At 41.4% G+C, this 27,213-nt stretch overlaps 1 protein-coding gene across 2 annotated transcripts; it reads left to right on the plus strand.

Annotated features, from left to right (window-relative positions):
* The first annotated feature begins 2,297 nt into the window (after positions 1 to 2,297).
* FAM168B (family with sequence similarity 168 member B) lies at positions 2,298 to 27,213 on the plus strand. 2 transcript variants are annotated; one of them, XM_035544439.1, is made up of 7 exons: positions 2,298 to 2,465; positions 8,927 to 9,007; positions 12,471 to 12,554; positions 17,606 to 17,748; positions 18,773 to 18,950; positions 20,269 to 20,398; positions 22,016 to 27,213. In XM_035544439.1, exons 2-6 carry the CDS (start codon positions 8,938 to 8,940, stop codon positions 20,379 to 20,381), a joined length of 588 nt encoding a protein of 195 aa, XP_035400332.1. In that variant the 5' UTR covers positions 2,298 to 2,465; positions 8,927 to 8,937; the 3' UTR covers positions 20,382 to 20,398; positions 22,016 to 27,213. The 2 variants fall into 2 exon arrangements, with proteins under 2 accessions (XP_035400332.1, XP_035400333.1); XM_035544440.2 differs by lacking the exon at positions 2,298 to 2,465 and adding an exon at positions 7,601 to 7,761.

Genomic DNA, 27,213 nt, shown 5'->3' on the forward strand with positions numbered 1-27,213 from the left:
GTAATATTAGTCCTGGTGCCTGTGAAGAGCACCTCTGAATTAAGGACACTGTTTGTCTGGTCTCTCCTTGTACAAATCTTTTGTTCAGGCTGCCTCCCAATGCTTACCAAGTTGTTTCCTTAACAGGTGTTGAATATTGCTGACTATTCATAGAATCATTAAGGTTGGAAAAGCCCTCCAAGATCATCTGGTCCAACCATCACCCTACTACCAATGTCGCCCACTAAACCCTGTCCCCAAGCACGACGTCCAACCTTTCCTTGAACACCCCCAGGGACAATGACGCCACCTCTTCCCTGGGCAACCTGTCCCAATGCCTGACTGCTCTTTCTGAGAAGAAATGTCTCCTTATTTCCAACCTGAACCTCCCCTGGCGCAGCTTGAGGCCATTCCCTCTGGTCCTATCACTAGTTACCTGTGAGAAGAGGCCGACCCCCAGCTCCCCACACCTTCCTTTCAGGCAGTTGCAGAGAGCAATGAGGTCTCCCCTGAGCCTCCTCTTCTCCAGACCAAACACCCCCAGCTCCCTCAGCTGCTCCTCACAGGACTTGTGTCCCAGGCCCTTCACCAGCTTCGTAGCCCTGCTCTGGACACGCTCCAGGGCCTCGATGTCCTTCTTGTAGTGAGGGGCCCAAAGCTGAACACAGCACTCGAGGTGCGGCCTCACCAGAGCAGAGCACAAGGGGACGATCACCTCCCTGGCCCTGCTGGCTACATTAAAACGCCTCATACATCTCTTCATCCTGGTTTGGTGGTCTGTAACAGCCCCCCACCAGGATGTCTGCCTTGTTGGCCTTCCCCCTAATCCTTATTCATTGGGACTTTACCTTATCATTCCCAACCTCAAGCTTAACAGCATCAAAACACTCTCTAATATAGAGAGCCACGCCACATAGTTGCCTGTCCCTTCTGAAGAGCTGGTAGCCATCCATTGCAGCACTCCAGTCGTGGCAGTGGTCCCAACACATTTCAGTGTTGGTGACTAGGTCATAGTTTGCCCGCCGCACAACGACTTCCAGCTCCTCCTGTTTGTTGCCCATGCTGTGTGCACTGGTTTAGATGCACTTCAGTTTTGCCATTGCCCTCACCCCCAACCCCAGCATTGCTCCACTAGGCTCATCTCTGTCGAGCCTCATTTCCTCCTCATCCCCCTTCACACCTAGTTTAAAGCCCTCTCCATGAGCCCTGCCAGCTCCCGGGCTAGAGTCCGTTTCCCCCTTTGGGATAGGTGGGACCCATCGGCAGCCATCAGGCCAGGTGCTGAGTAAACCTCCCCATGATCAAAAAACCCACAAAATTGCTGTGATGGTACCAGACTCTCAGCCGTGTATTGATCAGCCAGGCCTTCCAGGTCTGCTCAGTATCCCTCCCAGCCACTGAAGGGATGGAGGAAAACACCTCCAGCACACCCACTCCATCCAGTAACCGCCCTGATCCCCTGAAGTCCCTTTTGACAGCCTTAAGGCTTCTCTCAGCAATTTCATTGCTGCCAGCCTGAATTATCAGGAAAGGGCAATAATCGGAAGGGCGAACAAGGTCAGCAAGTTTCCTGGTAATATCCCTTGTGCCTTTTGCCACGAGCACACGTGGTTTTGCACCTTGTGTTTTTAAAGGCTGACAAGATGAATTCTGCCTGGCTGGGGCTTTGGCGTCTCTGGGCAAAATTCACCTGGCACACTTTGCTGCCTTGTCCTGCCCTATCCTATCCTCAGCAGGTGCTTAGTGCTTTACGAAAAGGTTAGCTCTAGACCTTTGGAGATAAATCTGAGTGTTTAGTCTGAGGTTCAAACTATGACCTTGTCAGAACTTAACAGGTCTGAAGGTTGCGAGGCTGACTTTCACCCAGCGGCTGGAAGATGGGGAGTCAAAGAGCTCCCCGGCTGAAAATCACAAAAAACTTTTATGTTTGCACCGCTCAATCCGCTTCAGGCCCGTACCCCGCTCGGTACAGCCGTTCTGAGCAGCGCCACGGACCGGCGTGCTCTGAGCAGGCGGAAACCACTGAGGAACCACACAGCTCCCGGGCAGAGCCGCTGCCCAGAGCCAGCCACCGCGGCCCCCAGTGCCGCCCCCGCTCCCCTCACGGAGCGGAGCCAAATGGCGGCGGCGACGGCGGGGGGGGGGGGGGGGAGGCGGGCGCCCGCCGTCACGTGCCGGGGGCAGCACCCGGAGGGGAGGAGAGGGGAAGAGAGGGGGAGGGGGGGGGGAAACCTTCCGCGCACGTGACGGCCGCTTCCGCCCCCTCGGCGAGGTGCGCGCCCCTCCCCCGCGCGGAAGTGACGTCGCGGCAGGCTCGGTGCGCAGTTGCTCGGTGCGGCCGGGCGCGGAGGAGCCGGAGCCGCCCGGCGGCCGCTGCACCCCCACAGCCCCCCCCGGCCCCGCCCCGCCCCGCCCGCAGCCGCGCCCCGCCCCGCCCCGCAGGCAGCCCGCGCCGGCCGGGGCCCAGCACGCAGCGCCGCAGCCCGGTGAGTGCCAGCGCCGGGCCCGCTGCGCCCGCGGGCGGCGGCGGCGGCTTCCGGAGCCGCTCCGCGCCGGGCCCGCCCCGCGGCCTGCACCGGCGGCCTACCCGGGCGGGCCGCACGCCCCGGCGGCGCCATCGCGGGCCCGAGGGGCGGGCTCGGGGCCGGGCCGGGGCCGGGGGGAGCGCGGGGGGCGTCCCGCGGGGGGTCCGGCGGCAGGTGCGGGCCCTGCCCGGGGGCTGGCGGCCGGCCCGGCGGTGGCGGCCGGGTCCCGGCGGGTGCCGGCCCCGGGGCGCGTCCTGCCGTCGCCCTGTCACCTTTGTGAGGGGGTGGGGGGGGGGAAGGAGGAAGGCGCTCGGCAGGCCCGCGGTTCGGTGCGGGGTCTCTTGGGGTATGCGGAGGGACGCCGCGAGCACCGGCCGGCTGGTGGGACGCGTGCTGTGGGACACAGGGAACGGCAGCCCTTAAATAAGCGTACGGCCCTGGAACGAGCGGTGGCGTGCAGCTCTTGGCGTGAGAAGGGCTGAATGTAGGCCGTTTGCGAGCGGTCAGTTACCCTGTGCATGCTGCCTAATTTGACTAGACTTTCTGTCTGCTCTAATGCGATTTCACTATAAGATGTGTAATTGTTAGTGCCGTAGAACTCCCATGCTCGTGTGGTGCATACCTCCCGACGTGTCGTTTTTGTGGGAGTAATTACCTACTTCAGCTTGCAGGTCAGAAAGTAGGAGGAGTTACGGGGCCTTCTGAGATTCCATCTCTCTGTGGAACTTTTGACAGCTTCATCTGCTTTCCAAAAGGAACACGGAATAAACTGACACAAAACGACAATGCATTGTGGGATAATAACTTGCCAAGAAGCAGAGTTGCAGATTTAACCAAAATGTTATGAATATGGTTCTTTGTGTGTTGCGTTTCTACTCTTTCAGTTTGAGTTTTATTTACTTCTCATCATCACTGAACTTACCCTAATTTTGGCAATACACAGACTTCTAAGTTCTCAACCTCACTGAATTGACAGTTCAGATGCACTATTCCACATCTTTCAAACAAAAATATTTGAATACATGGTTGCAAAGTTGTGCTGGAGATGCAAGGATTGGAGCTGGCAACTGTCATTCTCTTGTACAATAGCAATAACAGAAGTTGCAGCCTTCAAGAAGTGCTAGGCCATTTGTTTGTTTTTTCCTTAGTTAACGTGGTGTTGTTGCTTTTTCTCCAAGTAAAAAGCTTTCGGTAATGTTGGGATTTTTTTTGAAAACTAGAACAATGCCACTAACATACAAATGAAGTTGGTTCACCGGCAGAATCTTGAGTTTTACGTACGGTTTTTTGGTTTTATTAATGAATGATCTATGGAACTAACTATGTTGTGTCTTGAATACGTACTCATACTGCATCTGCTCTTGTTGATACTGGGCACAACTAGTGCTGTTGTTAATGTACGGTTATTCCAATTCTGTTATTCGGTATTTAAAAGTGAGAATTAAATATAAAAAAAAAATCCCAAACCACTTGTAGAATAGACTTACAGATGAGAATGTTGTTGATCAGAAAGGATTGAAGTCTTAATTTATTCCTTTTTAGTCTTAAAAAAGTGTAGTTACAGAAGGATGATTGCAGGTCTGTCATTCTTACTCCCATATGGAAAGAAGATCTTGGAGCTGGAGCAGGGGAGGAATGCGTGCAAATGATCTTTCCAGCTTTGTCTTTTCCTTCACCTGGGAACTTGTGCAAAGGTGTCAACTGTAGGACTACAGCCTGGAAGAGGAAAACCTTAGTCTGTACTGCCACTGGCTCGTCCTGCTCGCTCGCTGTCACTGAACTGGTGCTTAGTTAGCCCTTTGTGGATGTCTCAGCTTTCTCAAATTGGTAGGAAGAGAACACAGCAGATCATCCCACTCTGCTTGGCCTGCTGCAGCCTCGCCTCAAGCACCATGTGCAGTTCTGGGTACCCCAGGATAAGGACATCAAACTGCTAGAGAGCATCCAAAGGAAGCCTCCAAAGCAGGGGAAGGGCCCCGAGGGGAAGACGTACGAGGAGCAGCTGAGGTCCCTGGGTTTGTTCAGCCTGGCGCAGAGCAGGCTGAGGGGAGGCCTCATGGCGGCCTGCAGCTCCCTCACGAGGGGAGCGGAGGGGCAGGCGCTGAGCTCTGCTCTCTGGGGACAGCGACAGGACCTGAGGGAACGGCATGGAGCTGGGACAGGGGAGGGTCAGGCTGGGGGTTAGGGAAAGGTTCTGCACCCAGAGGTGGTCGAGCACTGGGACAGGCTCCTCAGGGTCACAGCACCGAGCCTGCTGGAGTTCAAGAAGTGTTTGGACAAGGTTCTCAGACATAGGGTTGGGGTTTTGGGTGGTCCTTTGTGCAGCCAGGAGTTGGACTCGGTGGTCCTTGTGTACCCCTTCCAACTCAGGGTATTTGGTGATTCTGTGACTTCAGTGGCTGAAGTCTTGACAGACGTTATTACAACTGAGTCTATGATCATTGTCAGGTCTTTGAAGAGCAGGACTGTGCTGAACTATTTTCTTTGTTATTTAGGAGCAGAAGTGACTTTTTTTAGATTAAAACTGGAATTTTAGGAATTGCGTTTTGCTTCTTTAAGCTTTGACTAGAAATCAAATGGGTAAAATTGAAGATTGCTAAGAAGGCATTTCACTTTTTGCCTAATAAGGAATTGTATATACATGGAAATTGGGTCCTTTATACAGTTTCATAGCAAACAGCATTGAAAAAGTATGCAAGGATGGACAGATGTTAAATACTATAATGTTTTAATGTGAGTCCGGTTAACTTCAGAGAATGAAAACATTAATGGACGCACAGTACTTTAGGCTAGTTACTTATTTGAGAGATTCTTATTGAACGGTGGTGATGGAATTATGACAAAACGAGCAGAAAATGACTACCAGTAGATCTTGTTTCAACAGTTTTTCTGCACGACTTTAAAAATAAGTAGCAAGAAAATGTCTGTTAGGAAAAAAAACGTGCAGTTTGTTTTATAGTATTTGATTGGTCTGTGGTTTTTTTTCATGCATTTTTATAAACTAATTTTAAAAAGCAGAAATTCATAGAAACGTGCACACTGTGACTACAGCAGGAAAGCTGATACGCAAAAGCATCTCCAGTTTGGAGCGCTAGAGGCAGTCGGCCTTTGTGCTCAACTTCCTGAAACATGGATTTAAAAGGAGGGTGATCGTCCTGGAATCTGTCCCAAGATGAGATTTAGCAGGCTTGGTCAAACCTGAGTTTGTTTGTCTTTGGCAAGAATGGAAGGTGAAGCATTTGTACTTCCCAAGCATGCTTTCCAAGTCTTTAGTCAGAGCATCTTTAATAAATGTGATTGCCTTCACTTCAGCTGAAAGAGGTGACTGGGTAATTTATAGAGAGTTGACTCCGTGCAATTTATATACAGGGGATGCACTGCAGACGCTTCTTTACATAGGCATTAACATGAGAATGCTTTGGAGGGGATGCCAACAGAAAGGTTGAAAACCACGCTGCTTTGGGTTCACTTTATCCTAGTTTCCCTAGTGTTTGATGTGGACTTGAGGCATTACGGAAGAGTGGACTGCAGGGTTCCGTATTTCAATATAACAGATGTTCTTCCAAGTGAAATTGTGGTCCGGTTGGGATGATTGCAACCACTGGGTAGTACTCTATAATTATACTTACACATGTTGGGTCCTTCAGAGAAGACCTGAAAATAATTATTTTTAATTGCAATTGGATCTGAAGTTTTGTCTGCACTATAGAAACTTGTAAGTACTTTTTGTACATGGCTGGATGTCTACTTGTATTTCAGTGCTGAACAATAACGAGTGAAAGCAATAGTGGTAAAATTCACATACCTCTGCAGCTGCACGTGTGTGTGCGTGTGCATGCCCATGGTGTGGCTGTGCTGACGGGTGAGGGAGCAGGTGTAAGTCTCCAGGTATGGATGCATTTGAAGTAGAAGTTGAGTTGTTGTTTTTTTTCCAGTAAAAGTTTGCAGGCTCCTAATGCCATGTTTTTTTTTTTTCACCTTTCTTAGCTGGAATTCCTTTCTCTTAATCATCACTTCCTAGTCTGATGAGTTGCCTGACCATTTCTATTCACTGTCTTCAAATCTGAAGCTTTGAATAGCTTTAAGTTGTCCCCAAGAACATGTCCTTGTGTTCTCTGCAGTCATTGACTGCTAATACATCTAGTAGTTCGTTTTTTTTTTTTTTTGTTATATTACCCAAATATTTACAGAAGGCTTTTGCTGTTTTTTTCCAGTCTTTTTTCTTTCTTGCTTTATCTTGTCATTCAGGATGGTGGCAGGCTCACAGGATCATCTTCTCTTCTAATTGCTGAGGGCTGCAGGGAGGTATTTGTAGTGATATGGGTTTGCCGGAGAGTGCTGTGTAGTTTTAAGTGGAAGGCATTATCTACTTCCCTTAAGACGTATCCCCCAGTTTGGAAATGTTGGGACTGGATTGAAGGTTGAACCTCCCATGTAAGTTCAGAGGCAAAAATCTGACAAATTCAACACTGAAAGAGGAACAAAGATGCAAACGAGATGCAGATACAGGGAGAGCAAGGGAATAGACTGGAAAATTTTGAGTAAATGAGAGTCCTTATTTAGGAAGGATGATACGCAAAAGAAAGCGGGGGGGAGGGGGGGAGAACAATCTTTGTACAGTGATGTATTAGACCAGCACAATATGCCTGTTAGTGAAGGTACAGCAGATTTAATACTCTTGTGTGCTTCAGTGGAAAATAATGCTTTACACTTGAAGACTGCTTTGCTCTAGAGCACTTCCAAAGGGATTTGTGTCAAACTGCATTTTCATGTTGGTCCAGTGATAGAAATGCACTGTCCAGGGAAACTTTCTTGGTATTAAGCAATGTAAAGAGCAGGTGGTTTAGTTTTTAACTCATTTTTAATGTATTGGATCATTTTGATACAATACTATCAATACAGTAATTTGGTGTGAAGCTGAAAAAATGAAAGCAATTCTATTGGAGTTAGTTAGTATTGCTAATGGGCAGTCTGAGAAACAGTTGTAATTCTCTTAACGTGGAGACCGAGTTTTTTGTGAAATTCGGTGAGAAGCGTCCCGTAAGCATTTACTTTCCAATTTCCTAATTTTGCACATTTTTTTCCTTTGTCTACTAGGTACCGCTAAAACTCTTGCCATAGAGCTGATTTTAATGCTACTCATTTTGGAAAGCAAGCTACTTGTGCTTATGCAGCCGCTTAACGTGGGTTTATCAGGGCAGCTGTGGTGATAGACTTAACACAGACTCCTGCCGTACCACGGTCTGTAACTAAACAGGTGAAAGCGTAATTCTAAAGTTTATTTTGCTTCATAAATTTTATTTACAAAACTGTTAAACAGCGCGATTCGTAGCACGCAGCTCTGTAAGTGAGACTGTGCAGCTCAAAGTCCAGTGTCAGTGTGCGCTCCTGTCTTGGCATCAGAGGCTACTTGGAGTGAAAAACTGGCACTTACAGGGAGAGAAACTGTAAATCTGTAAATACTTGCAGAAAATCAGAGGATTGAAGATAATTGGGTTAAAATAGGTGTTTTGTTGGTAAAATTTTAGAACAGTAGTTGCAAACAGTACTCTAATAGAGGCACGTGATGGGCGTCCTTGTGAGCTCTCATGCAGTAATTCCTAGAAGTACACAGCCTTACTAGAAAATCTTAAGAAGCATCTTAAGTGCCATTTTACTTTCCTTGGCGTTTACATACAAGGTCTGTTTTAAAACTGTGGGTTTGGTTTTATTCCTGCCTGTCATGCTAATGATAGGTGCCTTTTTGGTGTGTGAACACACAATTCAGTAATGACTCCATGCACATATGTTATATGCTCTGAAGATCTTTGCAAATAAACGAAGTAAATAAATTTGAGAGAGATAGCTGTCAAATTGTAGAAGGTCTTGTTCCACTTCTCTAATACTTAGGCTGCTGACAGTGGATGAATTTAGTGCCGGTAAAGGATTGGAGTCCCTGGCTTGGAGTGCCAGTAGTAATAGACACGAGTATTTGTATCCCTTGGCTAGATGCCTCAAGAAGGGAAATATGGGGAAACCAGCATCGAGAGATGGTAGGTGGCTGATGGACAATAGATGACAGACAGAGAAGTCCAGGAGAGTTTGAGCTCCTACAGTGTGTTGTGGACTAGTGCACCACAGGGGAGCTTTTAGGGAGATGGAAATATTTTGAAAGCATCCTCTGCAACAGGGAGTGTTACATTCTAGAGATTCTTCAGCTGAGTGAGAGTTACTGATGCTTTGAACCTTAATTCTGCAATGGTTGTCTTACTAGTAGCTACAGTTTTAATGCTGATATAAGCAGTGGTATTGCTGCTTTTTCTTCTGTTTCTTCCTCCCAATACACTTTCCTCCATTTCCAATTACATTTTGGGTGCTGAGATTTCAAACTTTCCCTGTACTTAAGTAAATAAGTCTTTTTTTTTCTTTTTTTCCTTGTACAGCTACTGAAATCATGAATCCTGTGTATAGCCCTGGTTCTTCTGGGGTTCCCTATGCAAATGCCAAAGGAATTGGTTATCCAGGTAACTCAGTTCTTTTTGTATTTTTATTTAAATAAACTTGAGTTATATTGTTCTCTGTAATCAAGAAATAGTCACTTATGAGTGGGCTTGTATGGTAATCTGTTATGTTTGAGGGTTTTCGTTTTGATTTAAAAGTGAGATTTCAAGAGTCATCTAAGTTTTATTTCTAATTTATTATCTCTCGCAAAGTAACTTATTTTAGGAGCTCAAATAACTACACACTGGAAGAAGAGGAATCAATCTATTTCTGCTTCTAGTTGGCTTATACTGTTAACCATTTTCTCCTGTAATTCTTGTTTATGCAGTCTGCTTGATGACTGCCCGATGCACAGCATCAAACTTCAGACCAAGAAAATGGCTTTAAAAACAGAGACCAAGAAAAAGTGCTTTGAAAATGGAGAAATAAATGTATTTCTTGATTATTTTTTTGCTTCTCAGTCAGTTTCAGGTTTTTCACTGTGTACTTGTGTGTGTGTGTGTGCGTCCCTGCCACTCCCTCCCCCTATCTACTAATGCTTGGTGTGAGCAGGCTTGGTTTCTGATGTCCCCGTAATTCAGAAGTTTGATAATTAGATGTGGACAGGCAAAACTTTCCAAGAAGGCTGAGGAGAAGGACTGCGTACCTCTGTGAGGCATTTCAAATGCTGTGCTTCTTGACTGACAGAGTCTTTATTTGTAATGTGTGTGGGGTAAGTGAATTATTCCTTTCTGAGAGGGGCTAGAGGATCTTTCAACGCAGATTTTATGTATCGTAACCAAGTAGATCTTCATTGCTTTTACAAGAGGGTTGTCCTGTGATTTAGTTTATGTCTCTGTTGGAACTAGAAGTCATTCTGCACTTTTAATGTTAATAATCTTTGTACTGTATTTTCCTCCTGCTATTTGCAGTTTTAAAATTTGTTTCCGCTTAGGTAGTGTCCTGGTGTTCTTCTTTTCCTTTTCCATTTTTTTTTTCATTCTAGATACTAGTGTATAAAGGAATTTTCTTTACTGTTGACTTGATCGCGGAAAGGCCTCTTAATTTTTTGTATCTTTTATGTATTGGTTTCCAGGTACTTTTATTTTCTCCTCAAATTAGTGTAGCTTCTTTGATTTTTTTTTTCCCTACAGTATTGATAAGGAGAAAAACTGCAACATTTTTAAGTCTATTGAGTCACTGAAGTGGTGCAGTAATCAATTGTAGAGCCGATGCTGTGTAACTATATGTCTTGCAGGATAGTCATCTTCTCTGTAACTATCTTTAATCAGCTACATGGGCTAGAGTACTTTTATAGTAAAGCAAGCACCAGTGGTTTACTGATTAATGTCAGTTACAGTACACTTATCTCTATATTCATAACTGATCTTTCAAGTATTTCTTTAGCATTATAAAAATTATTACAAATTACAGAAATACTACTTTTTTTTTTATCTCTATTCATTTTCTAAATGCAGATTTACATTAATCAGGGTTTCATTTCTACTTATAACCATTTACGTGTTGCTTTGAAGTTGTCATTTGGTCTGATCTAAGTAGTATTTCATTTTACTTAGGAAAATGTACTATTGCAGATTTGTAAATGGCAGTTTAAATAACATTACAACTAATTTTTTATTTGGTGCAGATACTCGTAATTGTGTGTTTGTATGTGTATTTGCCAGTCTTTGCATGGTTGTAAACTGTCATAACTGAAAAACACGGAATGTAAGTCAAGTCATTATAAAAGTGCCTTAAATGCTATGCTTCAAGCTGATGGCTCAAAATTCTTGCCTACAGAATTCAGTCAGTTTACAGAAACTTGATTCTTAAATTCAGCTTCGTCAGTTAGTTCTATCCTGTTACACTGATGCAGTTTACTGAACTGTCTGGTTCATGCTTAATTGCCATGGGATAAACACAAAACATTCTGTAAAATGGAAAGTAGATTTGCATTTTAGGGTTATTTTTTTTAATTGTCACGTGGCTACGTCTCCTTTTCTTGCCTCTTCTAACGTAGAAACTACAGATTTTCCATTCAGGATAATTGAATGTACGTGGGTTGCATGGTAATAGAAAGTAATGAGCATATTGCTAGGAGGAATGTATTATTTAAAGGCACTGTGTTTGTAAAGCTGTTGCATATTTAATGGATGTTTATATTGTACTATACCTATCTGAGGTAGTTGGATGAATTTACAGTAGCAAGGAATCAATATCCAAATGTTCTCATGTGGATGAAAGTTCTTTCTAGATATTAAAACTGCTGCCTGACATAGTTTACATAGTTTTGGCATAGTTTACATAGTTTTGGCATAGTTGCACTTTCTGTAAATTACGTGTTTATTGAGCAGCTCAGAGTGCTCTGATTGTGGAGCTAAACCTGTGAAGAAAGGATGGAGAACCAAAAACTTGGACAACAAATGGTGTTGCAGATGTGACGTCAGTTTAGTAAGGTGTAGAACTGTATGAAAACCTTTTACTAGGAGGTTGTGAATTTAAAAACTTCCAAGCTATGTATACTCTGAAAAGTTGTTATGACTTGGGTGTGTTATTAGGCTTAAAATTCAAGACAAAAATGCCTTTCTTAGGCAGTCAGTATGGATAAGACTAATTGTATGTGATGTGATATGTTTGCAGAGTGTTGTACAGAGCTAAGTTAGGATATGTATATTTATAGTCCCAAGTTAAGTTTTTTTTTTTTTTGTAAGAGTAATTGATAAAGTCTCTGGGATTTATAGGAAAATAGAAATCATTCAAATCCAAGTAGCATTTTAGAACTATCAGCTTTAAGCATGAGGGTGATGAGGTGAATAGTCATTGCTTTATATCTGCAGATGTTGAAAAGTTTGTGTTGATATTAAGTGTAGACCAGAGTATCATGTTAGTTTAGCCATAGTGGTTCTCGAATTCTGGTGTAGAAATGTTTACCTACCATTTATGCCATTGCCCCAGTGAATCACGTACTGTTACTGTTGAGTGTCATAGTACAGGGCTTAAACTGGTGTGCTTAATACCTTAGTGTAGTAACTAATCTGTATCAAATGTAGCAAGCGTTTTGATTTGCTTAAGGTTGCTTTGTACTTTCTACTTGTGATCTCTCTAACCTGGAAAGTCAGAGTTGCTCTGACTTTGAGTGATTTCATTATTTCTGTGAAAAAGAGGTTTTCGCCAGATGTATCTCTTCATCTGATCATAAAACTTTGAGAATTTTGTATAGTTGCACAAAACTTTGCTGTCTGACTAATATAAGAGTTTTTTGGACAACATCAAGGTATGCTGAAACAGTGATGTAAGGGAGAATGGCACTTGTGACTCCTTGTCTGCCCCCTTCACCTAGCAGCTTCAGGTGGCCTGGGAGGAGAAGAGCCTGGTATTCTAGTTGAGAAGTGTGACTGAAGGCCATCTGCTAGCTCGTCTCAATTAAAGGGTGTACAGGAAGAATAAAGTTGTAGTTAGACTTGGCAGTCAGTCTAGAAAATAACTTCGACATGTTCTTTCTTCTAGCTGGCTTCCCAATGGGCTATGCAGCGGCTGCTCCTGCCTATTCCCCTAATATGTATCCTGGAGCAAATCCTACCTTCCAAACAGGTATGTGTAATAGTTATGTCTAAAAAATAACCTGAAGTTTAGAAGTTATTAGAACCAAGGATAAGGAAAAGCTGTTGGTGCTAACAATAACACACTGTGAGATAAGTTTTACGGTATTTTAAATATGACTCATAAGGAATCATCTGAGAAATTAAAATGAGTATAATCTTGTTTTAAGACGTGTCATACTGCTTTCACCTTCAGAGAAGGGAAAAGCTGAGTTCTTAGTCATTGTTTCTATATTTCAGGTTGATACTTAAAAAATACATTGCATTTCCCCTCGCTGATTCCTTCTTGACTCTGTGTCCTTTGCATCCTACTGCTTCTTTCCAGATTCTTGTCTGTTAAATGTTTTGTTTGTTTGTTTTGTTGTTGTTTTCCAAAACCAGTTACTTTTCATCTTTTTTTTTTTTAATCATATGTCTTTCCACATTCAGCTTACTGCCTTCTTTCTGATCTTAGAATTGTCTTGCACAAACTGATAGCCTGGAAAAGCCTGACTGCTGGTTAGAAACCCTTTTGTCTGTAGTGGATGTTGGGGAATGATTTAGGTAACTACACTTGCATGCTTGTTAGTTAAGAGAAAGGGAACGTGATAAGCCTAGAAGGGAGATGGAAGAAAGAAAAGAGTCATCTAAGTTGTTTTCATGTAGTTCTGTTTTCACTAACAGAAGATGATTTTGATGTGCTAATGCTTGAAACAAAATGGAAATGGGTGCTATTTAATTTCTACTTAAACCAGAGGCACATATTTGATAGAACAGTATTCTCTATGGCATTATTGCATACTAAGGAAATCCTTACATTGCTTTGTTAACAAAGATTTGGACCATCTTCAAGAACTTTCACGTGTGTGTGTTATGCCAATTTTTCAGAGATAACACGTGCACATATCCAAATTTGGCCCTGAATGCCCTTGCATAACTTATGCAAGGATAGGAAAGGATGCTACTTAACACTGTGAAATTTACGTTGTGGAAGTCTGCTAGCAGTATTGAAATTCAGTGTTTGTAATGTGTGGCATTTCATTAACTACCAGGAGACTCCAGTAAATCCTGAATCTTAATCTCACTCTCAACTGTACCTTCAAGTCCAGGATACCTTATGGTGAAGGAAAACATGGTTGTTGTACTCCACAAAGGAAAACAGAATTTATTTATTTACAGTCAGACTCTGTATGACAAGGAGGACTGATGTTAGTCCTTAGAAACTCATCTCTTTGCAGGCTGTAAGTTGCTGTTTTGATTTCATACAAGGGTGGGGCAGCAATTACTGAGGGCAAGAGAGAGTAAGTAATCTGAAAGGTCTGTCTGCAGAGCCTTCTTATTTTCGTTAGTACAATCTGTGTGTCCATTTTTTTTTTGCATAGAGGCAAGGCAAGTGCAGAACTGGTTTCGGCTTGTCTTCAATCACAAATTTAAGGGAGGAAAGCAGATAGGTGTTGTAAGCTCGAGTAATTCAAAAAAAAAATCTGCCCTTTGGATAGGGTATTGCCTATGTGCAAGTATCAGATCTAGAGGTACTTGATTGCATGTGCACTGGATTGCTTAACTTTTCAGGAGTGGAGTTCAGGGAAGAGCAGTTCCCATTGGGGACGTACCTGTTAGCATGAGAATCAAAACCTTGTGTGGGCTTTTATTACCAGTCTGTATTATCTTCATTTCACGGTTGAGATTAACTTAGTGATGTGTTTCTGCCTTCTGTGCTCCGTTGTATATATCATCATGATTCCTATAGCTATGCTGATGATCAGCTGTGATTTTTGATCATAAATGAAGGCAGTTGCAGTCTTATTACTGGTTGCAGTTCGCAAATCGTCTTGCAGTTTTTGCTTTCAAATGGAGCTGGCAGCCCATGGCTTGGACAGGCACACTCTGTGCTGGGTTAAAGACAGGCTGGGCGGCCAGGCCCAGAGAGTGGTGGTGAACGGAGTGAAATCCAGCTGGCGAGCGGTCACCAGTGATGTTCCCTAGGGGTCGGTGTTGGGGCCCAGGCTCTTTAATATCTTTATTGATGACTTGGGTGAGGGAAGTGAGTGCACCCTCAGTAAGTTTGCAGGTGACACTGCAGCGCTACAGGCTTGGAGCAGAGTGGCTGGAAAGCTGTGCAGAGGAAAAGGCTCTGGGGGTGCTGATGGATGCTCACCTGAACACGAGCCAGCAGTGTGCCCAGGTGGCCAAGAAGGCCAGCGGCATCCTGGTTGTGTCAGGAATAGTGCAGCCAGCAGGGCCAGGGAGGTGATCGTCCCCCTGTGCTCTGCTCTGGTGAGGCCGCACCTCGAGTGCTGTGTTCAGCTTTGGGCCCCTCACTACAAGAAGGACATCGAGGCCCTGGAGCGTGTCCAGAGCAGGGCTACGAAGCTGGTGAAGGGCCTGGGACACAAGTCCTGTGAGGAGCAGCTGAGGGAGCTGGGGGTGTTTGGTCTGGAGAAGAGGAGGCTCAGGGGAGACCTCATTGCTCTCTGCAACTGCCTGAAAGGAATCCGTGGGGAGCTGGGGGTCAGCCTCTTCTCACAGGTAACTAGTGATAGGACCAGAGGGAGTGGCCTCAAGTTGTGCCAGGGGAGGTTCAGGTTGGAAATGAGGAGACATTTCTTCTCAGGAAGAGCAGTCAGGCGTTGGGACGGGTCGCCCAGGGAAGTGGTGGAGTCACCGTCCCTGGGGGTGTTCAAGGAAAGGTTGGACGTGGTGCTTGGGGACAGGGTTTGGTGGGTGACATTGGTGATGGTGGGGTGGTTGGACCAGATGATCTTGGAGGGCTTTTCCAACCCTGATGATTCTGTGATTCTATAAGGGGAGGAAGAAATTACAGCTACTTCTTGAATCACTGTTTCTGAACCTTCCTGGGGAGGATTGTTGACTTGTTAGAAGTAATTGTTTTGTAAGACTAGTTTGCACTGACTAGTGTTAGAATAGATCTTGTGCTATATACCAGAGGAAGATTAAGAAATTTTTAACTTGTATGGAAAAGGAATAAAGATGTGCAAAAAGTTAATACTATTAGAGTTTTTATTGTTGTTGAATAGAAAATAAGCTTTTATTTCAGAGCTAAGAATAGTTTTAATTCTAGCTACTCTTCAAATGATAAACTGAAGTTCAAAATGTGGAGACCTTCTAATTAAGGTGGATAACAGCTTTCAGTTCTTTGTCCTAACAGCTGGGATTTGTTTCTTAATTTTTCTTACGTAACTGCTTGTTTGCAGAATCAAGGCTCTTGTAGTTTCACAACATGCAATAACATTTGAATGTGCCATGTCGTTGCTGTTCAGAAAGCGTACTTTCTGTTTTTACAGGTGTCTGTCTTAAATTTCTGTGTATTTGTATAACCATGTGTTTTACTTTTAAGATCTCTGGTCCCTGAAAGGGAGAAAAAAATGAAGTAGGAAGGCGGAATACCCTTGTACCACTTTGTAAGAATAATGAAAGTTAAACTGCCTGTACAGGTGTTTTGGAGGGTTTTTAGAATGAGAGCGGCTTGACTGTAGCGTAGCTGTAGTTCAGTAGTGATGCTTTGCGTCCAGCATTTTGACTTCTGTAAAAAGAATGAAGGTCACCTGTGATCATGCTGTCTGCACAGACTCTTTTTTTCACGACACAAATATGAGTGTTGTGTGTATGCTATGTGGCTTCTGGTCTGTTCTCTGTATTGAAGCCAGCACATCCCAGACACAGTTTTTAAAGCTGACCTACTCTCTGTTCTGGTAGTCTCATTTTTTTTTTTCCTGTAATTAGCAAGTGGTATTTCTTCTTTGTGTTGTCCTAGTACTGGTTAGTACAATTCCAAGTAAATAGAAATCTTTTCTGTGCATGTTGCGTTTTCTGGCAGGGTGGGCCTGCATGAGACCTGAGATCTTGTGATCCTGATTCTGTGATCTTTTCAGCATAGCACAGGCACTTTCTTGGAAGAGGCCAGGGCTCTTGTTTACTATCCTAAATGTCACTACCACTGGATGCTGCTGCTAACATATTTGTATTCCCGCTCTGGCCATTAAATCATGGTGTAATCTTGGAATAGTAACGTGCAGCATATTGTGACAGCAGCGATGCTTTTCACAGCTATCCTCCATCCTTCATCAGGCCCTGACATCTGTTATCTGGAGACAGTGCCTCTGATGAGGGCTGAAGGAGTTACAGAAAAACCACCTGTATTTAGGTAGGGTATGACCAGCAGTTGCTACTTATCCCTGTGAAAATTGAGCAGTTCTTGACATGTACAACACAGACTGACTCTAGGGCCTTCCTAATAGGAGTGAAAAAAATCCTTCTGATGGCATCTGTCATCTTACTGTAATGTATAAAATTAATTTTAAGTGATTATTAAGGGTATGTCTGTATCCGAAATATACCAAAAGTAGATTTAAAGATACTTAAGTGCCTTTGAAGTCTAATTTGCAGCTGCAGTGAATTAGTGTTTATATTTTAATGGTACGGTCTTTCATACTTATCTTAGCCAGTTCAGAAAATATCAGAAAGCAAATACGGGTTGAGGTTAGTTGAAGTAGATGTTAAAGATTGTGTCCCAGTTCTCTTTTCAGAGAGAAGAGCCATCTTGGGCTCTTTACAAAATTCTGGTATTTGATATTGTTATTCTGGTGCTGTTTCATGTTCTACAGAAGGTAAATGCAGGTTAGCCACCCGTTATCATCTGCCAGTACAATTTGGGGTGTGTTGAGAACTTGTCTGACCTTAACACATGCCAGATCCTTCTGTAGAGAAATGCCCTCTGATATGCTGAATCCAAGTGTTTAACAATAATGCTACTACTAAAATCCAAATCCACATTTTTTTATCCTATATCCAGTGATTTGAAAAGCAAGTTGATGCAAAAATACAGTAGCTCTGCATTCTTAGTTGAGACAGTCGTGTTACAAACACTGCTACTAGTGCTGTATAGAAGATATAACTTGTGTGTGGGTATTGAGACTAGGCTACTGAGTACTCACGTGAAAGTTAAGGAGTTCAGAAATAAAGAAAATTGTTACCCCCGACTTCACAAGCAGTGTACTGATGCTTGTTTTTCGTATTTTTAATGCAGATTTACCTTTGTTTCAGGTTATACACCAGGCACCCCATATAAAGTATCTTGTTCACCTACTAGTGGTGCAGTCCCACCATATTCTTCGTCACCGAATCCCTATCAGACTGCTGTGTACCCAGTTCGAAGTGCCTATCCACAGCAGAATCCATATGCACAGGTAAATGAACAAAACCTAAAAAAAAACAAAACTGTCTTATGTCTGTTTGGATAGTGTTTTGTTTACATTGTAATGCCTGGTTGAACTGTGAACTTTACTTTGCATTTTATTCCTTCATGATTGGAGAGAATTTTCAGTTGACAACAGTGAGGATTTTTAATGCAGTAATTTAGTGTTCTGTCTTAAGTGACGGTTACACCACCTTTGTGTTCCTTCTTATGTGACGGTCGCTCTGTGCTCACTGATGAAATGTTAAGTCCTTGAAGAGAGAGACTAGATTCAGTAGTTTTAAAAATGAGTGCTGGAAGTTGTAACTACCGCATCATGACTTCATTTTGTCAAAAATTGTCATAGGTTTACACTAATCTTTTTTTAGGAAGACTCTTGTTACGATTCAAGGAGTTAACAAATCTGTTTAAAAACTACTGAAAATTGTTGAGACTATTTCAACAGGCAAAGTGTTGAACTACTAGAAATGGTAGAATAAAGACACTTCAACAAAATACTATTAGGAGAAAAGTAGGTGCTTTTTTCTGTAGAGGAAATTTTGCTTGGCACATGCACAGTAGTTGAAAGGGATTAATGAGCATCTAACAGGGTTTATCCAGTTTGCTTAGTGTATTTGGATTTGTTAAAAACCTTTGGTTCTTTAATTGAAAAAAGTTGAATAAATAGTTGTGAAAGAATGAGTTCTGTTACGGATTAATATATGAAAAGATGTGAAACAATGAATGAAGAATGAGACCTTACTGCAGAAGTTGTAGTCAGCATTGGAGAGCTTAGTTCGTTCTCTGCTGTTGAATGTTACAGTAATGCCTTAAAACAAGGGACTAAATGTTACCAAATTTGCAAATGAAACAGAATTGGAATAGCTGAAATGAGTATTCTAGCTTCTACTCTGTAAATCTATTGGTTTTTTTTTTGAATAAAGCTTTTGTGTTTTGATACATTCATGAAAGATAACAACGCTTATTTTCCTCACCAGATACACAATAATTGCTTAATTTATTTTTTTTCTCAACAGCAAGGCACTTACTACACACAGCCTTTATATGCAGCACCACCCCACGTAATTCACCACACCACAGTTGTGCAGCCTAATGGCATGCCAGCAACTATGTATCCTGCTCCTATTCCGCCACCAAGAGGAAATGGTGTGACTATGGGGATGGTGGCTGGGACTACTATGGCAATGTCAGCAGGTAAGTGGACTTAAAACCCTAGTGTTTTCTTGATGAAGCTCTCCTTCAGTTGAGGCAGAACATGGCTGCATTACAAAAATGTGATGCCAGAGACATGCTACACAGAACCATAAAATTGCTGAGATTAGAAGGGACTTCTGTAGGTCATCCAGGCCAGTGTCTTCAAACTGGGTCCTGCTTGATCAGGTTGCTTACTTGTCCAGTGATATTTTGACCACCTCTTAAGGATGGGGATATTACTATTACTTCTGATATTAGTATTACGGTAAAAGGGTTGTTCTTTATATATGTATGGAATTTCACATCTTCTTGCATCCTTTGCTTGTCATCGATGTGTAGAGTCTGATTTCTTCTTCTTTGTACCTAGTAGAAGACAGCAACCTCTAAAGGCTGAGCAAAACACAATGTTCTCAGCTGACCCTTACTTCACTGATCTTTCTTTGTACGTTGAAATATAACATTGTGTTTGCACTGCATGCGGGTCCTCTGTCATACCTAATGGTTAGGGATGCCTACTGCCTAATGCCACATTCTTTTAGCTCTAGTGCTTTGGAGAAGATGTTTTTTAACCAATATCTAGACTCTTCTGTGCTTGTTCACTGAGGGGGTGTTGTGCTTTGTTACTCAGTGCTTTTCAACTCACCAAGAAATGTCCACGTTCACTGAAATGACATGCAATTCAGTCATTTAAAAAATGGGCACCATGAGTTTGTTTTCAGGTTCTGGCCTTATCAAACTTACTTAATTTAAGGAATCCCAAATCAAGGGAAGCAATGTGTCACAAACTGAATTAACTTTAGAGTTTGTTTCAGTTTTGCATGTGGGCAGGCTTATCCCAGGTGTTTGTTACTCTTCTTACAAAGCACTACAGAGTAAGGCTGTTAAGATCCTGGTATCTCAGACTGTTTCTGAACCCCCTTAGTCTGTAAAAACCTGTTTCTGTACTAATGTAAACGACGACTAATTTATTCTGATTTTTCAGTCAAGTTATCTCTACTATCAAGTATTCTTCTGGCATGTAAAGCCTGCTGTGGGAAAAAGTTTTCCAGTGAACAATATGCTTATGTTGCAGGGTTTCTACTAGAGCTGTTTTGGAGTAATGAGTATCTTTGCATTGGACTAAATATCAAAATGATTGTTGTGCTTAAATATTTGAAGGAAGAATGATTTGAAGGAAGAGGATTTGAAGGAAAATGATGCTGATAATTTTAAATCAGAAGATGAGCAAGCTATATTTTTTTAATTAACTCTGCTTGTATTTTTTTTTCCTGTACTAGAATTTGTGCTTACTGAAAAAAAAATGTTCTCTTCATCCTAGGTACTTTGTTGACAACTCATTCCCCAACTCCAGTAGCCCCTCATCCAGTTACTATGCCCACATACCGGGCCCCAGGCACACCAACCTATAGTTATGTGCCCCCACAGTGGTGATCATCCCGGCAGTCAGTGTAAGTTACTGATTTTGACTGAAAGCAATTAATCCTTATTATTTTTATTTATTAATAAATACCAGCACTGCAGTTCTTTTGGGGAGATTTTTCGGAAGGTAAGCAATCTGGGGTACCTCTACAGTATTTTAGTAGTTAGAATGCACAAATTTTTGCTTATGTAATACTGTTTTCTGCAAAAGAGAGAAAGCTAGTGGGACTTCTTCAGTGGTCTGTATCTTAGGAAACTACCTAGATTTTCATGCTGCATGATTGTGGAATACAAAACGATGAGCCTCAAGTTCGCCTTTCTGAATGCGTTTAGGCCCACGTATTTTAATATTTTTGGTTCTTTGGTAATTGCCAAATTCAGCAGTACTGTGATCCCTGAACAGAGCAATATGCGTGACTTGGTCATTTATTAGGGATTGGCTAAATATGTAAGGCAAGATAAATGTTTTGCCTTGCTGTGAATGTGAGTCTTTCCCACAAGCTGCTGAAACAAATAGGTAATCTTGAGTTAATTTCATATACTCACCCTGTTTGCGTTACGCTTCAGCTCACGCTTCTTGCAGTCACCATGGAAAGATTAGTTTTGGTACGGACCATAAGTTAGACCATGCGTTTTGAGCAAAGGAAACTAATTTTGAAATCTGCTATGAGGTGGGATTTGGGGAATGTAATGTGTGTCAAACTGACACCAAGTTTAATGTTTTGGGGATCCTCATATTTGCTCCTGTTTCCTTGAGCGTAAACAGACAGCAGCTTAATTTGAAATCAAGTACTTGTCAGACCAACTTGAGCCAGAAATTTTCACTTGTAATCAGTTTAGTTTATGGTTTGTTTTTTTTAGTTTTATGGCTGTGCTGCCATCCAGCGGGACCTCGACAGGTTGGAGAATTGGGCGGGGAGATGTGTAATGATATGTAATGAGGGCAAGTGTAGAGTCCTGCATCTGGGCAAGAACAACCCCAGACACCAGTATAAGTTGGGGACTGCCCTGCTGGAGAGCAGCAAAAGGGCAAGGGACCTGGGGGTCCTGGTGAGCAGCTGGATGCGTTCCTGTGTGATACGATCCAGGTGTTCCTGCTCCGGCAGGGGGATTGGACTAGATGATCTGTCACTGTCCCTTCTAATTCCTAACGTTCTGTGATTCTGTGAAGTGACTGCCCTTTGAGTTAGTAGTGTAATGTCATTGTTTCACTATAGCTATCACTATAGCTGTGATGCTATGTAGCAGTATGCAGATCTGAAATGTTTCACGCAAAAGCTTGTTTCATCAAAGAATGTCTCATTACATGAGTATAAAAAGTAAGAGTTTCTCTATGTCTAAACTAATGACTGCTGGTAATTTAATTGGACATAAAACAACTTCTTAATATTACGCCTTCTACTTAGGCAAAACTATTAAGGACGATAGAAAGCTGGAATGAAGATGATGGGAGAAAATAAATGTAATGACTTCTTAACCTAGAAGCCTATAGATTCTAGTGGATAATCACTGGGGTAGCACTAATGTAATACTTAATTTCTGTTGTGTGTTATGACTGTGGTGCATGCAATACTGGAATGTTTTACCACACTCAAATAGTATTTCATATAATTGAGCATCTTTCCTGCTTTTTTTAATTAATATAGGGTTGAAGATGGGAGATATGCAATCAAGAAATTGAGGTTTAAAAGTTGGTGCTGAAGCCCTCATGCCTCCAACCAGGACTTTTCTTCTGAATGCTTTCAACACTTGGCTAAACACTACTAATTCCTGATCACTGAAGATTTTCCAGTGCTGCATATCTTACATCTTGGAACTCCAGCAGTTAGTCTTAAAGCAAATCCTGTTTTGTGGACTGTCTTGCAATTTTTTAGCTAATTATAATGATAAAAAGGGAGTATAAATTTATTCTGATCCATATCTAGTCAAATGCATGTTAAAACACAAAAACAAAGCTTGCTCAATCTACCTGCAGTGACTGATGCAAAAACCATCATATGCAAATCCAAAGGAACCGAGAAGTATTTTACAACTTGTATCACTAATGCACTGTTGTAATGTATGCAGGGTCTTAAAAGGTAGAATCATGAAAGTGAGTTTCTTTGTAGACCACCATAAGATACATTAGATAGTGCTTCAACCTTTTTGGGGTTGATGGAATTGCCAGTTTACAAGGGGCACTTTTTTTTAGTGATATATTCTTTTCAAATTCAACTACTAAATTGGAGTGACTAGAAAAAAAAAGCTGGAAAAACTGTAGAAATCCCACACACAATTAGTTTACTTCATACCTTTTCACTGTCATTATATGAATTCAGTGTTATACAAATGTTCTTAAGGATCAGAATGAAATGATAAAGGTAATGCTGTGTGTGCCAGTAAATAAAGCAAACTTCCTTGAGGCAAAACTTGCTATTGGGAATAGTAGGAGGTGACATCACCTGCATAACAAATTGCATGTCCTGGGGAGATACATATCCAGTACTATCTTTGATATGATGCAAGATGTGTTAAAGTGAGACTGCCACACAGGCTGATAGAAAAACACTTTCTTTTAGTTCTCAATTCAGGAAATCTGTGTTGTTTTTCCTAAACAATGTTGTAGTCAGTTGAAAACTTATGTGCAGTTGACCCAGCTTGCTTTCCTGAAATTTAAGAAATGCTAGATCTTTCTACTACAAACAGGAGGAGTTCAGCTGCATGTTGTCCCGAGGAAAGCTTGTGTGCCTGATGAGTATGTTAAAGGGGAACAAATCATTTTAACACAACTTCCTTGTTAGCTACTTGCAGTATGAACTGTAGATATGCTGTAATAGGGCTACCAGAATATAGAGGTTTCAGATAGTTCATTTTTTTCCTGAAAATATTTGTTATTGAAGTAGGAGCCATTCAGTGGTTACAGCATTTTGATGTATTTTCTTAGTGTTTTTTTTTTTTTTTACTTCCTAAATTGCACTTGGAAGCACGTAAAATAAGACTGACTGCAGATTAGCAATTTCATTGCAATGAGTCATTTCTGATATTCTTTCTTGCAATTTCAATTTTTTTAAAAAGTACCTCAAAAAATGCTGTGGTGATAAAGGGCTAGCCTTAGAACCCATTTGTATTCCAAAATTCTTATGGGGAAGATTTTAAATTTTTTAATTTGAATGTTGCACATAAAATTAAGGTTTTTCTTAAACCTGCTTATGATTCCAGAAAGATGCGATTTTTTTTTTTGGAGACATTCTGCCTGCAATAAATTATGCAGTAAATGGTTATAAAATGTTATTCCCTACTAAGCGTTTACACAGAGGTATGTCAGGCTGTATTGTTCCTGTAGGTTAGTTTCCATTCAGAAATGATTTTTTTATTTTTTATAAGTTCTGTATCTAGTTAATTTTTTCTGGGGTGTTCTGCTCCTCTACAGACTTGGTGGGTACATCAGGGTAACATCAGTGCTGATTTAATGCTTCCATTCCAGTACTTTGCCCTGGTGGGATGCTTGTGAACCGGATAATCCGTTGGTGGGTAGAGCCTTCAGTAACTTTATTTTTTACAGTAAGCACTCTCTCCATTATTTTTTTTAACTTTTTTTCCTTTTGTTTTATAAAATTTAGGATTATTTTGCAAGAATGACTGCCAGTGGACAGCCCCCTTATTTCTAATGCCTTTAACATAAATGATGTTGTTGAAATAAGTACTTTAAACCTTACTCATGAGCACTTACAACAGCTTAGGGACTTCCATATGTTTTTATATGGAGCGGAAAATTACCCCCAGACAACCCATTTCAATCTGTACTGCTTTGGTCAAGTCTGTTTAACAATTCCATTTGTGTTGTAGGTTTGCAGCTTTGATTAGTCAGGTGTGCCAGAGAGTACACTGAACATTAATACAGGCCATTTGTTCAGTTTAGCTAGTAGAGTGTGACATTTTTGTTGTCTTAGCATGATTTTAACAAAGTTGAGGTGTGAACCAGTGCTATATTGGGGAGAAGCTATAAAGAACAAGCTCAAAGCTTTGCTGTCTCCTGTCTCATCACCCTATAAATTAAAGCTTTGAAAATCATAGGAGAGAACTTTTCATGAATGCTGCATTAGATAAATAGCTAAGGAATTAATATAACATCCTGTATATTTGCTCTAACTTCAGATTCCTAAATGTCATCTTGGAAGTGGTCTCTGTATAATATTCCATAACATTTAGGCAGTCTCACTTACTTGAGCACTTTTTTTTTCTAAGTTGCATTACGGGATTCATCCACAAGGGGGAAACTTTACCTTTTTTTAAAAAGGTACCACACCTCCCAGTTTTGATCAGTTACAATCTACTGGGAGGGTGGAGCATGTCTCCAGTAGTTTGATATGGGAATTAACCAAAAGCACAGTGCGGGGGGGCCGGGTGGGGGGAATGGGAGGGGAATATGTGTATATATAACTATCTTAATGGTATTTTGTTGCAAATAGTAGAAAGCATGGATATAAAACTGCGGCGGGGGAAATTGTACATCGTTAAATAGGCGTTTACACAGTGAGGGTCTTATGAAACATTCTCTCCTGCTTTTTATATAACATTCCCTATTTAGAATTCCTTTATAAATAAATACGCAGTATGTGTTTGCACTAGAGCTCCATGGAAAATGAAAAGAGCTAGTGCAGTAGAGACATTTCAGATCAAGCTTCTCTTTAAAAAACAAAACAAAAAACTTTTATGGCAGCTTTATATGATTAAAAAAAAGTACTACTTTAAACCTGGAACTGAAGATAACTTGCAGCAATAACAGAGAGAAGTCCAAGGTAGTGTTTTGGTTTTTTTTAATTCAAATTTCAGGTGTTGAATTTAGATAAAGTATTTTTTAAAGACTGAGGTATTCCCTATGTCAGTAATAACTGATGAAAATGTCTTTTAAATGTAGCAGCAGCAAAATAAAAATGGCTAGTAATTGGCACCTACAACTTGTAGCCCTAGTCTGTGGTGTGGTGGTTATTAACCAAACGATAAGAAGGAGAACAGAGAGCTTACTACTAGATCTTGCCTATGCTTGTTGTAACCATCTCCTGTTTGAAGTTTCTAGGAGACGTACAGGAATGCTGTTGATGAAAGCTTCTTTTTGAGTGTACTATGCAAGTTAAATGCTTAGATGCAGTGATAGATGGAAAAAAAAAAAAAAACAAACACCTTTATTGTAGTTGAAGTCCTTCCTCATATCACTTCATCCACTGGAGGAAAAAAACAAACAAAAGAAACTGTAAGTACCACAATGTCTTAGTGTTGTCTGAGGATATTTCATGGTACAGAGTTGTATACCAGGGTACTCAACGTTGACTACTCTTCATGGAGTGTTCAGGCTTCACTTCTACTTGGGTAGTAGCCACTTAAGGTATCTGAGCAAGAAATGGTCAGAGTTAGCTTGGAATCACTCCCCAGTGCTTAAGCACAGTATTATACACTGTTAATTTGGGTTTAGAACATATTTTTGCTTGAATAGGTAAGCACAGCAATCCGATACCACCACTTAACTCTAGGCTTAAAGTCATACTAGAGAATAGTGAATACCATGTATGTGAAACTCCCGTGTTTGGAACATGAAAAATAGTAATGCTTCAGCTGGAACTCGGGGGAAAGAGGGCAGATGGACGCTGTAGTTGTGAAATTGTAATTTGCAGTTGCCCAGGATGTGGTTTGTGCTGTAGTTGGTAGGAAATAGGCATGATCCGTGTCTGGTCTTCTCCAGCAGGTGTCACTGGCCAACCTTAGCAGTTGCAGAGGATCAAAAGCAATCGATTAATCCTCATGTTGAAATGTTTGTGAACACTTGTTCAAAAGACATGAAGATTTAAGCTCATTAAGGTTGTTTCTCCTATAAAGTGTTAGCTTTCTAATACTATATCAACTCTAAGCTTCTTGCAGAAATCCTAAGATTTGATGAGGTAAATGCTAATTAGAAGGAACAACTGCAGCAAAGTTAGAATTGTTTTGTGTATCAAGTCTCACAAAGGATAAAGATCTTTCAGAAGTAGTGAGGACTCTTTCAGCAGTCTGTGTGCACCTCTGCTTAGGGGGCATGTTGAGAGAAAGTAAGGTGTGTTTTGCAGAGGGAAGAGAGGGAAGAGGAACAGCGTTTATCTGGGGAAGAGGAAACCTTTTCTTTTGTATGTTGAATACAACACTTAAACATCTAATTCCAGAGGTCGTAAGGGTCCATTTGTGATTTAAAAAATAAAAAAAGATCTAAACAGTTTACGGGCTCTGAAGTTTCAACATCAAGAAAGTAAACATGACTTTTCGAAACTGTTGTGACTTTTGGGCACTTAGCAGGCAAACTGGGAAAGCTTTTTTAGCTGGCTGCTGTACAGACTTGTTATAAGTAGAATGGATTTGTTAGTGTTGTGTTCTTTTGTTTTTTTTTTTTTTAATTGTAATGCTATTATTGGCTGCCCTCATGTCTAAGACTTGGAAAAGTGAGTGCATGCAATGGAAGTACAAGAGGCCCCAGTAATAGTTCTCCATGTTTGTTATGAAATAGACACAGGTTTCCTTTTTATGACTTTTTTTAAAACTGTCTTACGAACAGTTGTATTGGTACTTTTTTTTTTTTTTTTTAAGTTTAGGTCAATGTTGTCTTCCAAGATAAGTTTTAAGGCATCACTCACTCCTGCATTGAACTATTGCATCAACACAAAGAGTGGAGATTCCATTCTGAGCCAGTTCAATTGTGAAAATTCATACTTTTTTTTTTATTTTTATGCAATTCAATGAGTAGATGAGCTCAGATTTAAATTCTTAAAAGCACGTTTATTGTAACAAGAATTGTTATGTATTAATACTTCAGTTTTCAATAAAGATTGACTTGTGTTGCTTA

The sequence above is a fragment of the Cygnus atratus genome, chromosome 9, assembly GCF_013377495.2.
Source record: "Cygnus atratus isolate AKBS03 ecotype Queensland, Australia chromosome 9, CAtr_DNAZoo_HiC_assembly, whole genome shotgun sequence".
Taxonomy (NCBI): domain Eukaryota; kingdom Metazoa; phylum Chordata; class Aves; order Anseriformes; family Anatidae; genus Cygnus; species Cygnus atratus.